This window comes from Nicotiana sylvestris, chromosome 8 (genome assembly GCF_000393655.2).
Source record: "Nicotiana sylvestris chromosome 8, ASM39365v2, whole genome shotgun sequence".
Classification (NCBI taxonomy): domain Eukaryota; kingdom Viridiplantae; phylum Streptophyta; class Magnoliopsida; order Solanales; family Solanaceae; genus Nicotiana; species Nicotiana sylvestris.
This window is the reverse complement of record NC_091064.1, coordinates 168,119,653-168,131,925: the sequence shown is the minus strand read 5'-3', so window position 1 is coordinate 168,131,925 and position 12,273 is coordinate 168,119,653. Positions and strand designations below refer to the sequence as shown.

General features: G+C 35.3%; 1 protein-coding gene across 1 annotated transcript; it reads left to right on the top strand.

The window, feature by feature from the left end:
* Positions 1-1,539: 1,539 nt before the first annotated feature.
* On the top strand, positions 1,540-7,566 carry LOC104231690 (vacuolar-processing enzyme-like). The gene is made up of 9 exons (XM_070153050.1): positions 1,540-1,874; positions 2,391-2,555; positions 2,639-2,795; positions 4,863-4,948; positions 5,093-5,292; positions 5,532-5,580; positions 5,869-6,078; positions 6,807-7,013; positions 7,226-7,566. The coding sequence occupies exons 1-9, from the start codon at positions 1,677-1,679 to the stop codon at positions 7,406-7,408; spliced, it is 1,455 nt and encodes a 484-aa protein (XP_070009151.1). The 5' UTR covers positions 1,540-1,676; the 3' UTR covers positions 7,409-7,566.
* Positions 7,567-12,273: the final 4,707 nt, after the last annotated feature.

Genomic DNA, 12,273 nt, shown 5'->3' with positions numbered 1-12,273 from the left:
CGAGGGGATGTTTAGTTAAATTTCATTATTATGATTTTTTGAATTATAAAAATTATTTATCGAATCACCGATTTTTTTGTATTTTCCGTTATACCAATCAAATCCATTAGAAAGATGAGAGATTAACAAAATCAAATTAAGTGGACCTTAATAATTGAATCATGACGGTATATGTTATTCAGAAATTAAATTTGGATAGACAGGAAATTAGCGCAGTTGACTTTTTCGAATTTCATTATTTTTCTATTTTGGACTTCGCAAGAAGAGCAGCCCGGTGCACTAAGCTCCCGCTATATGCGGGGGCCAGAAAAGGGCCGAACCACAAGGGTCTATTGTACGCAACTTTACGGTCTATTGGACTTCACAAGAATTTGTCGATATTTTCGATTAGATTTTCTTGTTACTAAATTTTCTATAGAAAAAAATTATAGGAGCAAACCATTATTCTTTTTCTTTGCGAAGAAACCTTTCCGGCCCTTCTCCGGACCCCGTGCATAGCGAGAGTTTAGTGCATCGGGCTGCCCTTTGCGGGAAAACCTTTATTTCAAGTCACACTGTAAAAATTATTTATTTATCTTTATTTGATTTTGTATTAACGATTACTTTCATAAATTTTACCTATATTATATAGTATTAATTTCTATCTAAATTAAATATTGATATAATATTAAGTAATTTTGTATTCATTTCTTACAAATTGTGCGACTGCATTAGCCAATCCAAGGTAAAAATTAATTTGGTGTCTCAAGATTTATATAGTAACGCAATTTGCTTTGTTATTAATTGTGGGCATAGATGTTGATGGTATACCTACTTGTACTGCAACGACATGGACCATAGCTGGCCATACTGTAATTAATATATTCAGTAGAGTGCTACGTGGGTGGTGAGTGAACAAATTGAACTAAAAACTATAATTAGGAAATACAATACTAATTTAATTGGAAAATGATATTTTGAACCTTTAGTAAAATGCTGCGTTAATCTGAAACAATTAACAAGCTCCAAGTTTGTTTTGAAACATTCTTAGGAGGGTTTTGACGAATTTATTATTCCACTCAGAATGTTCATTATTGTATATAGATTCTAATGGATTATTTGCGATTCAGAATTTAAGCGTGATGAGTTTGATGTTTTATTAAATTTATTAAACTTTTGAAATTATAAAATCAAACCTTAATATTTATGAAATGTTAGAAAATCTTACTTCAGTCTTTGGGCTAATTCTTAAATTTTTTATTTAAATATGAAATTACTTTTCAAATTTTTTGAACTTAAAAGGGTGAAAATCTATAATTTCGATATTCTTACTTTTGGAATTGGAAGCTAATCACTTTTTTCTAGACAGATGGAATATTAAATATTAAAATTAACGAAAAAAAGAACACAAGGAATATTCCTCGTAATTTTGCTAATCTCCTTTTTAGTAGTTTAATCAACATCTAACATTCCTAATGAAGCCTAATCATCTCATTAATTGACTAGCATAAAAACTAAAAATGACAATATCGTCACTGAAACTTCTTTTTTTCTTTCCAACTGTGATATGAAACTCAGATAATTGCCTGTTCAACGTGAAACTCGTACTGCTCTAGAGAGTAGTTCTCATTTCAAGAGTAAGTGATAAGCTTTCCATTGCAAAAAAATTTACTAGCTTTGATTACCTTGTTTGAACAATGATTGTTCGCTACGTTGTGAGTGCTGTCTTGATCATTGGACTGTCAATTCTCGCCGCCGTTGACGGCAGGGATGTGCTGAAATTACCGTCGGAAGCATTAAAGTTTTTCAGTGGTGAGTACGATGATGATTCAATTGGTACTAAATGGGCTGTGCTGGTTGCTGGATCAAGAGGTTGCTGGAATTACAGGCACCAGGTTACTCTTCACCTTGCCCCCAATTTAGCTTTTTACCAAATTAAAGATTTTCCCCTCTCTCTTCTTTCTTTTTGGCATTTGAATAGCAAACAAGAAGAATCAAATAAATAGATGTATAGATGACAAAATGATTGCTTTGAAGTTTTTGTATTTTCTGGTTTTAGTATCAGCTAGAGTTAAGTCGCTGTTTATGAGCATGACGACTTACTAATTAGTTACCCAACATGTAGGCTTGTTTGGAAATTAAGGTGATATGAAAATACAAAAATGTCTGTGATTTATTCGAACAAAGCTAAAGCCAACATATGTAACACTATATTCTTAATTATTGAGAATTTGGAGGTGCATCGGCTACTTTGTAAGCTGAATTTGCATGAAAATATTGGTTAGATATGGATGAAAACTTGAAATGGACCTCAGACGAGGCTATTGGAATGAGAATAATGCACTGTTTTCTATGAGCTCTTGCTTCTATTTTGCTAATAAGCGTTGTAAATTTTGTCTCTTTTGTACCAGGCAGATGTTTGTCACGCATATCAGCTGTTGAAGAAAGGTGGCCTCAAGGATGAAAATATTATTGTGTTTATGTATGATGACATTGCTCATAATCCTGAGAATCCTAGGCCAGGAGTCATCATAAATAGCCCTAATGGTCATGATGTCTATAAAGGAGTTCCAAAGGTAGGTTCTTTCTCAGGTGTGAATCACTAGTTAAAACTTAAAGAGTTAATGTACTCTATTCTGATAGTATTTCCCTATGGCAGGATTATACAGGGCATCATGTTACAGCCAACAACGTTCTTGCTGTTATCCTTGGGAACAAAAGCGCTCTTAGTGGAGGCAGTGGGAAGGTGGTGGAAAGTGGTCCGAATGATCATATCTTCATCTTCTACAGTGATCATGGTGGTCCTGGAGTGCTTGGTTAGTTTCCTGCATGGAGTCTATGATGCCTCTTTGTTGGTGCTTGTTTGTTACTTAATCGCTCATATAATTTTCTTTCCTTAAGGACTAGCCAAAAAAATCTGTGGTTACTTAAAAAGAAGCAGTTTTGTTCTTGTTCAGTTGGTATTCTATTTCACTTGTGTTGGACCGATTTATTGGATATAATTAGCTTTAGCTCTATTTCTTGTTTGCTTATTAGGAGGATGGTGGAACAGTACAGAGATAAGAAGAAGGATCTCCACATGGTGTTTATTGATCTGGAGAAAGCGTACGATAAGGTTCCTAGGAAGGTCTTATGGAGATGCTTAGAGGATAAAGGGGTATCGAGTAACTATATTAGGGTGATTAAAGACATGTATGATGGAGCTAAGACTCGGGTTAGGACAGTAGGAGGCGACTCTGAACAATTTCCAGTTAGTACGGGGTTGCACCAAGGGTCTGCGCTCAGCCCATTCCTATTTGCCCTGGTGATGGATGCACTGACTCATCATATTCAAGGGGAGGTTCCATGGTGCATGCTATTTGCTGATGACATTATTCTAATTGACGAGACAAGAGGCGGCATCAACGAGAGGCTAGAGATTTGGAGACATGCTCTTGAGTCTAAAGGTTTCAAGTTGAGTAGGACGAAGACGGAATACCTCGAGTGCAAATTTGGAGTTGAGCCGACGGAAGCGGGAGTTGAAGTGAGGCTTGACTCTCAAGTCATTCCCAAGAAAGGTAGTTTCAAGTACCTTGGATCGGTTATTCAGGGGATCGGGGAGATTGACGAGGATGTCACATACCGTATAGGGGTGGGGTGGATGAAGTGGAGGTTAGCGTCGGGAGTCTTGTGTGACAAGAAAGTGCCACCGTTACTAAAAGGAAAGTTTTATAGAGCAGTGGTTAGGCCTGCCATGTTGTATGGAACTGAATGTTGGCCGGTAAAGAACTCACACACCCAGAAGATGAAAGTAGCAGAGATGAGGATGTTGAGGTGGATGTGCGGGCATACAAGGATGGATAAGATTAGGAATGAAGATATTCGAGAGAAGGTGGGTGTGGCCCCCATGGAGGACAAGATGCGGGAAGTGAGACTCAGATGGTTCGGGCACATACAGAGGAGGAGCACTGATGCACCGGTGAGGAGGTGTGAGCGACTGACTGTAGTGGGCACGCGAAGAGGTAGAGGGAAACCTAAGAAGTATTGGGGAGAGGTGATCAGACATGACATGGCACGACTTAGGATTACTGAGGACATGGCCCTTGATAGGGATTTATGGAGGTCGAGCATTAGGGTTGTAGGTTAGGGGAGAGTGTGAATATTTCTACAGCACAATAGAGGGAGACTATCCAGTTAGGAGTTAGACTAGGAATGTCATTAGGCGTCTATTGATGCAGGACTTTACCTTCTAGTTGTACTATACCAGCCATCTATTTCGTATTTTCGTTGTCGTATCCTGTATTTCATATTTCATATCTCTTATATATTGTTGCTGTTTTATTACGCATTTTTACATAACTAATGTATCATCTCCTATTGCTTCTTTTGAGCCGAGGGTCTCCTGGAAACAGCCTCTCTACCTTTCGGAGTAGGGGTAAGGTCTGCGTACATACAACCCTCCCCAGACCCCACTTGTGGGATTATACTGGGTCGTTGTTGTTGTTGTTGTTTAGATATTATTTACTTATGAGTTTGTATCTCCCTTTTAGTTTTCAAAATTCTAGTTGCATATGTTGACAGAATCTATGGCTTGAAAGTTGAAACACACACATGCACACACTCTCTCTCACCCCCTTTTTCTTCTCAAATTGGAGTTTTTGGGGTGACTTCTGTGTTATGCAGTAAGCTGGGTATTAGACACAATATGAAATTCAATGTGAATATTGCTAGGGAGAAGGGTTCATTTCTCTTTCAGTTTCATGCTTACGAGTAATGACAACTGTTAGTGTAGGGCAACTGGAAGTTGGCTTATTTATCTGTGTTGGTTATTGTTTTTTCAGTTAATAGGTTTGGTATTACTTCTAGTCTGCAACTTTATATATTCTTATACTTTCACAAATCAGGGATGCCTAGTGGCCCTTATCTCTATGCTGATGATTTAATTGATGCCTTGAAAAGGAAGCATGCTTCAGGGACATACAAACACTTAGTAAGTCGCTTTTGTCAGTTCGCTTCTTCTATTTTCAGTTTTAATTTTCTATCTGTGGCTGGTAACTGTTGAGGGTCAGAGATTTTTTATGTCAATTTAGTTGACGCAGTACGCTTATTGTTATATCCCTTAAATGATCTTCAGGTCTTTTACATTGAGGCTTGTGAATCTGGGAGTATATTTGAGGGCCTTCTACCTGAAGGTCTTAATATCTATGCAACAACAGCATCAAATGCTGAAGAGGACAGTTGGGGAACCTACTGTCCAGGAGACTATCCAGGTCCTCCTCCAGAATACCAGACCTGCTTGGGTGACTTGTACGCTGTGTCTTGGATGGAAGATAGGTATTCACAGGCTTTCATATGTTCTTTCCATCATCCTTTCCGATTCTCCTCTTTGTTCTACAGCTTACTAGTTTGTGAGCAGGTGACTTGCCAATGCGAGTGGCATGTCTATGTTTTCTACAGTTTGATGATGTAATTTTGGGAAATATAACGATTTCGAGTTCTTTTAGGTGGTATTTTTTATCGTTTCTGTAAATTCTGCTTTCTGTTGACTAACTATGATCCATCTACATGAACAGTGAAAAACACAATCTCCAAAGAGAAACTTTAGGAATGCAATATGAGCTGGTAAGAGTTTCTTGACAACTATGTATATGCATTTGAAAGGAATTTTTGGATTTCTCTTTCAACTTCTTTACACTACTTGTGGCATTTCACTGGGTATGTTGTTGTTGTTGTTGTTGTTCTTTCTTCTTCTTTAGTTCTTTTACTTATTTTGGTTTAGGAAGGGTTTCTTCTTAGATGATAAGGCAGAATAGCTGACAAGCGTTACTAGGGAAGATTATAGATGCATTTTCATTATTGTTTCTTTAAAAAAACTTCTGACATCCTTCTGCTGGCATCTTGATTTGGCAGGTTAAAAGGAGAACTGCCAACTCGTTTCCCTATGCAAGTTCCCATGTAATGCAATATGGTGATCTGAAGCTAATGGATGATCCTCTTTCCCTTTATATGGGGACCAATCCCGCAAATGATAATTACACTTTTCTGGACGAGAATTCCTCACTGCTCTCTGCAAAGCCTGTTAACCAACGTGATGCAGATCTTTTGCATTTCTGGGACAAGGTATTCACTAAGCTCCTTTAGCCAGTGTAATATTGGTGATTTAATAGTCCAAACATCAACTTCCAAGTGATTTGATTGAATATTTCACTTGTGTTACTACATTGATGGAACCCTTAATAGTAAGGGTGCAGTTTTGATGGCTAACTGAAATAAAAACCAGATGCTTCTTGTGGTTCTAGAGAAGCATTCAAGGCAACAAAACTCATATTTTGCGAAGATCATTGCAAGAATTTTTAACCCAATAAGCTATTAAATATTGGACTAATTAACAAGTAAAGATAAACAGATCGGTTTGATGATATTATTATGGGTCAGAGACTTTTGTAATTAAGATGCACCAGAGTAGGAAAATTTATGGTTTATCTGAGAGAGAGCATAATTGTAAGGTTTAATTTCGCAATGCCTAGGAATCAGTCATAACATGTAAATATAGATTGTCATTTGAGGAAAATTTATGGTTAGAGAGAGAGAGGGAGGGAGAGAGAGAGAGAGAGAGAGAGAGAGAGAGAGAGAGAGAGAGAGAGAGAGAGAGAGAGAGAGAGAGAGAGAGAGCATAATTCTTAGGTTTAATTTCGCGATGCCTAGGAATCAGTCATAACATGTAAATATAGATTGTCATTTGTCAGTCTCTTACTTGATTTGATCAGTCATACTGCTGGGTATAATCCTTTTGGTTTGATTTAAAATTAGATGCAGCTAATATCCTTTTGTTTCCTGAAAAATGGAAGTTCCTCAAGGCTCCTCAAGGTTCTATTAGGAAAATTGAAGCCCAGAAGCAGCTGACTGAAGCTATGTCACACAGAATGCACATAGACGACAGCATTGCACTTGTTGGGAAGCTTCTATTCGGAATTGAGAAAGGTCCTGAGGTGCTGATTAGAGTCAGACCTACTGGCGAGCCTCTTGTTGATGATTGGGATTGTCTTAAATCCTTTGTAAGCATAATCCAGATATCTATTCGAACCATTTATCTTTAGAATCTTTACCTACCCAATGCAATGGTGATTTGGCAGGGGGCAGGGTGGTCTTTTTAATATACAGATCTGTTTGTATGACAGTCGATAATGTGGCAATTTCTGTCTTATTCCCCTGTTGTTCTGCTTGAAGTTTTGCTTATCAAAAATGTAATTTCCTTAACCATTTTCAGGTAAGAACATTTGAGACACATTGTGGATCATTATCCCAGTATGGAATGAAACATATGCGTGCTGTTGCTAACATATGCAACTCTGGTATAAAAATGGAGCAGATAGCCAAAGCATCAGCACAAGCTTGTGTGAGTATTCCTTCCAACTCTTGGAGTTCGCTCGACGAGGGATTTAGTGCATAGGACACAGAAATTCTGATCTCTCAGGGTATGATCATCTTGGTATCATTATCTTCATGTTCATCTTTATGTAAAATGATTGTAAATATGCCTTTTCTTAAAAAAAATTAATGTACATTGGTTATTAAAAAAAAATGATTGTACACATGCTTCTTTCTTAATATGGTGGTGATCTTGTATAAGTAAAGCTGACAGATGTTTATCACTTTGTTGTGTTAATGCATATGATTGATAAGCATTAATTAAAAATGAGCTGAAGTATGTTTGTGTGCAATTGATAAGCCGAACTCACCAAAATAGATATTTAATAACTATGATGATTGCACTTAATACGAAAATATGAAAAACAACTATATTAAAAATAAACTTAGTATTTCTCTTTGTAAGTTCTGGCCTCCCACGGACCTGATCATGATAATTAGCAAAAACCCTGAAAACATAGATTTCAACATGGGTAGTTGGTAATATCTTTTAATGGTGGATGTTATTCAAATTCTGTTGTGAAATTTAAGGTCTCTTCATCCTCCCCTCAGAAAATCTGCAGTAACTAACCTTTCAAAGAGAGAGATATTCTACTTGAAGCTCGTTGAAAATGGACAATTAAACATTGCAAAGAGGAGAAGCTTTCAGTATTTTTGGAGACACACTTTCAGCCATATATTTTCAACATACCTGCTGCTGCATCTTTAAAAAAAATCATTTTTAATCCATGTTTATGAGTTCCAACTTTCAACTCATACTTACTTTTAATGCATGACACCACTTTTAATCCTGTTCATGAGTTTTAACGCTAGGCTGCTTACTTTTAATGCATGGGCTCCCACATTTAACCTTACTCACTTTTAACGTAGAGCTCCACTTTTAACTCTGCTTACTTTTAACGTAGGGCTCCAATAATTTTAACTCGTGTTCAATTTCAATGCACGAGGCTCCAACTTTTAACCCATACCTATTTTTAACCATGACAAACAGCAGTGATGAATTAATAATGTGCGTGAAAAAGATGAATCAAATCTTGTCCGAAAATCAGGTCAAAAAGTGGGAAATTTGTTAGGGTTTTGTCCTGATTTCTTACCATATTTGAGTTTTACTTTTCTCTTAAAGGAAAGTCAAAGTATTCCTATAATTGCTTTTACTTTTCCTAAAAGGAAAATATAATTCAGGTTGTCTTGGGAGAAAAAGTTTTGAACATCTATAAATTGAACATCCTTCTCACAACTAGAACATACAATAGCATCCACAATATCGTCGTTTAGTGAGTTTTGTTTAGGGGGAGAATTTTCTCTCAAGGATCTTATATTTTTTCCCCATATGTAGGCCAATTGGCCAAACAAAATTTTTATGCATATTTTAGTATATTTTTCCGTGTATGATTTATTGTCGTCCAAGGTTTGCAACTATACTTCCTCATGACGCCCTGTTATTTTCGATCCAACAGTTTCTGCTCATGAAACACGAAATTTTTGCTAATAATCTGGTAAACCACAAAAGTGAGTAACTAGGAGGAAACAAAGGTAATATTTTATGTGACACTTAAGTAAAGTTGAGCGATAAGTATTAAGTACTGTGGTTTAATAACTTTTTTAATGTAATGGAGAATATTTAGGGACAGGTTGATGTAGAGATATGTTTCAGAATTGGTTTCCTTCTTTATAGGGAACTACCATATTTTACAGGATATATCTTTTTATACTTTTATCATGTTCATGTTATATAATATGTTATTCAATTAATAGTTATAGATTATGAAATATTTTATGAAATCATAAGTAATTATGTAAATCTCCCTTGAAAGTAATTATGAAATCGTATACTGTATTTGAACGTTTATTCTAAAAGACTTTAAGTTTTTAAATAAGAAAATAGAAGGAAAATGCCAAAAATGGACAAAAAAAGATAAATAACATTGATGAGAGATGTCACGTCACTCTTCTAAGTCCTTACTTTATAGTTATATATATAAATTTTTATATATAAATAGACATTTAACGTTCAACTAGACCAAAATAATAGAACTTATTTCTTGTATCATTGAATCAACGAATTGAAGCATAATTGATAATCCATCATTCTAGCTTTCGTCCCACTCAACATCATTCTTCTTTAGTTTTTCCTTCTAATCATTGGAATCCTGACAGGGGCGGCTGAAAGAAGTCAGTTGCCTGAAGTAAAGTTTTATTAAGAGGTATCAAATTTTTTCTTAAACAAACTGTCATATATACTTTTATTCAAGTCTATTTTCTAATAATCTCCAAAATCAGTTAATAAATTTTTAATCAAAAATTTTCAATATTTTTTTTCTAACTGACAATATACCTAATCAATGTAGGCAGATTTAAGATTTTAATTTGATGGGTTTGACCTTTAATGAGTTCAGAATATGATATTTGTCAAAATTTTATTATTTTTCACGTATATATCTATATTCCTTGTAAGATTACAAATCTCAGTTGAACCGTAGCTCTATGGCTACATCAGACATTGCTAATCAATCACATGACTAAAAAGTTCTCTTCTCATATTTTTATAAAAGATTTGTAATGATTTTTACCTTAAGATAATAAATAATTTTACGGAAAATTAGTCATACCACCTAGTATTAATAATAATTAAAAAAGAAAGGGACCCCAAAAATTTAGGGGCCTAATTAAATCTTTACTTTAGTGGCTTTGGCCTTGAGCCGGTACTGAATCCTGATTTGAATTTATGGAAAAAACCCATTGAGCTTAAAATAAATTTTTTTTTTACCCATTTAAAAATTATTTACAATATATACCTATCCAGTTTAAACTAATTACTCTTACCTGCCACCCATTACTCGTTTGGCTTAGCTTAGTTTGAATTGGGTTGACTTGACTTGGTTTGCTTGGCTAAAATTGGCTTTGCTTCGCTTGATTTAGTAGCTTAGTTTGACTTCATTTGGTTGGCACTAGCTGTTGATATCCAATTTTATCCTCATACTTTTTTTCAAATAATATAAATACTTTCAAAATATCATTTTGCATTATTATTTGGTTTACAAATCTATACAAGCATTTTTCTACAATTTTTCATAATTTTTAGAACTTTAAAATTGATTTTTCTTGCATTTAAATTGCTTGAATATTTATCAATTACTCCCTCAAATTATTTTATGATGACTTAATTACCTAAGATTATCATTTGCATCCATAATACATGTTTCATATATTTGTTTTATTTTGTACAATTACATCAATATTTTAGGCTATTTGTATAATCTTGCAATAATAGTCTATACTTTACAATTGCTATCTTATTCAAGGTCGAAATCATATCTTAAATTTTTATAATTATTTACTATTATTTTAAAAAATTACTTTGCATAAATGGTATTTTTTATATTTAAAAATATTTAATTAATTAATTAAATTATTTTGCCCTTAATTTCTACTTTTAAAAACTGGCCCAAAATTGATATCAATTTCGGACCAGATAAGCCCCAAATCTCGGGCCCAATTTTTCCAGCCCAAGCCAAACAATCCTCTAATCTAACCTGGTCGGTACCCATTTGAAGGACTCGCCCAGCTCCCCCTTTCTATCTTGGCCGTTGATCTCAAATGATCAGCGACCCCTAATAAACTAACCTCTTCTCTTATATTCCAACCTCTAACACTAGAGAGTCATTGTCTCTGCCCAGCCGCCTTTAATTTCTCTCATCTCTCCACTCTGCTCAGAAACCCTAGCCGCCCTCTAAATTTTCTCCAAATCCGTCTCAACCATGGATTCTTTCCATGATTTTCTTGCCTTTTATGTGCTATCTCAGTATTACCTACAAGACCATGGTATTACATAGTACTTACCTAAACATGGCAAGTACTATCTCTCAGATTCTGGCCATTCAACTTCAATCGTTTGAATTTGGACGAAATCTCGTCCATATGCATCAGGGCAAGGCTATATTGGGTCCGATTAGCCAAGATCTCTGGCCAATCTCTGATTTCTGTTAACTAGGGTTTACCCAATTTCTCTCCTAAATTGATTTTGAACTGATTTTGCATGCCTTCTTTCCTTATTCTATGTTTGATTTATTTTGTTTCCTTGTTTATTCGTTCAATATAGAATGTCATTGGTCGTCTATTGATGCAGAGCTTTACTTGCTAGTTTTACTATACCAGCCATCTATGTCGTATTTCGTATTCTATATTTCATATCTCTTATATTGCTGTTATTTTATTATGCACTTTTATGGTACTAATATATCGTCTCCTGTTGCTTTTTTGAGCCGAGGGTCTCTTGGAAACAGCCTCTCTACCCTTCGGGGTAGGGGTAAGGTCTGCGTACATATTACCCTCCCCATACCCCACTTGTGGGATTATACTGGATCGTTGTTGTTGTTGTTGTTGTTGTTTGTTCGTTCAATTTTACTGATATATAAATCCCTCCCCATTCCCCTTTGAGACAGACCTTAATCGCTAGATTTTCACTAAAAATTGGAGTTATCACTTTACTATTCTCTTGTTCTCTTGTTCTACACTTGGGTTCTTGGCCAGCTAAAAGCCAAGGCCATTAAGATTCAATTATTCAACCTTTTTTTTGGTGCGAGCATTGCCCGGGGTTCCTTTGAAGCCCTTGAAAACTTTGACGCATTAACATTCTAGGTTATTGTAGAATTTTCTTCTTATTTGTTATCCATTTAACTGATAAGTCACTTGACTTTTGCAATTTCGTTTTTATGTGTCTATGATTTGCATATATTCTCACTTCTGAAATTCATGATTTAATGTGTTTCTGGGTTACTTTTGTGTGCAATTCTGTTAGCTTTACACTCGTTTTAAGTCTCTTTACCATTTTCATTTCACATAATGCTGCTAGTTCTGAGATTGTTTATGCCTAACTTGAATAATCTG

Bases quoted from the DNA above. Each gene is read 5' to 3' on its own strand.
- LOC104231690 (XM_070153050.1), top strand. From the start codon at position 1,677: ATGATTGTTCGCTACGTTGTGAGTGCTGTCTTGATCATTGGACTGTCA. The intron at 2,796-4,862 runs GTTAGTTTCCTG...TTCACAAATCAG, and splicing joins TGGTGGTCCTGGAGTGCTTG to GGATGCCTAGTGGCCCTTAT. The intron at 5,581-5,868 runs GTAAGAGTTTCT...TTGATTTGGCAG, and splicing joins TAGGAATGCAATATGAGCTG to GTTAAAAGGAGAACTGCCAA.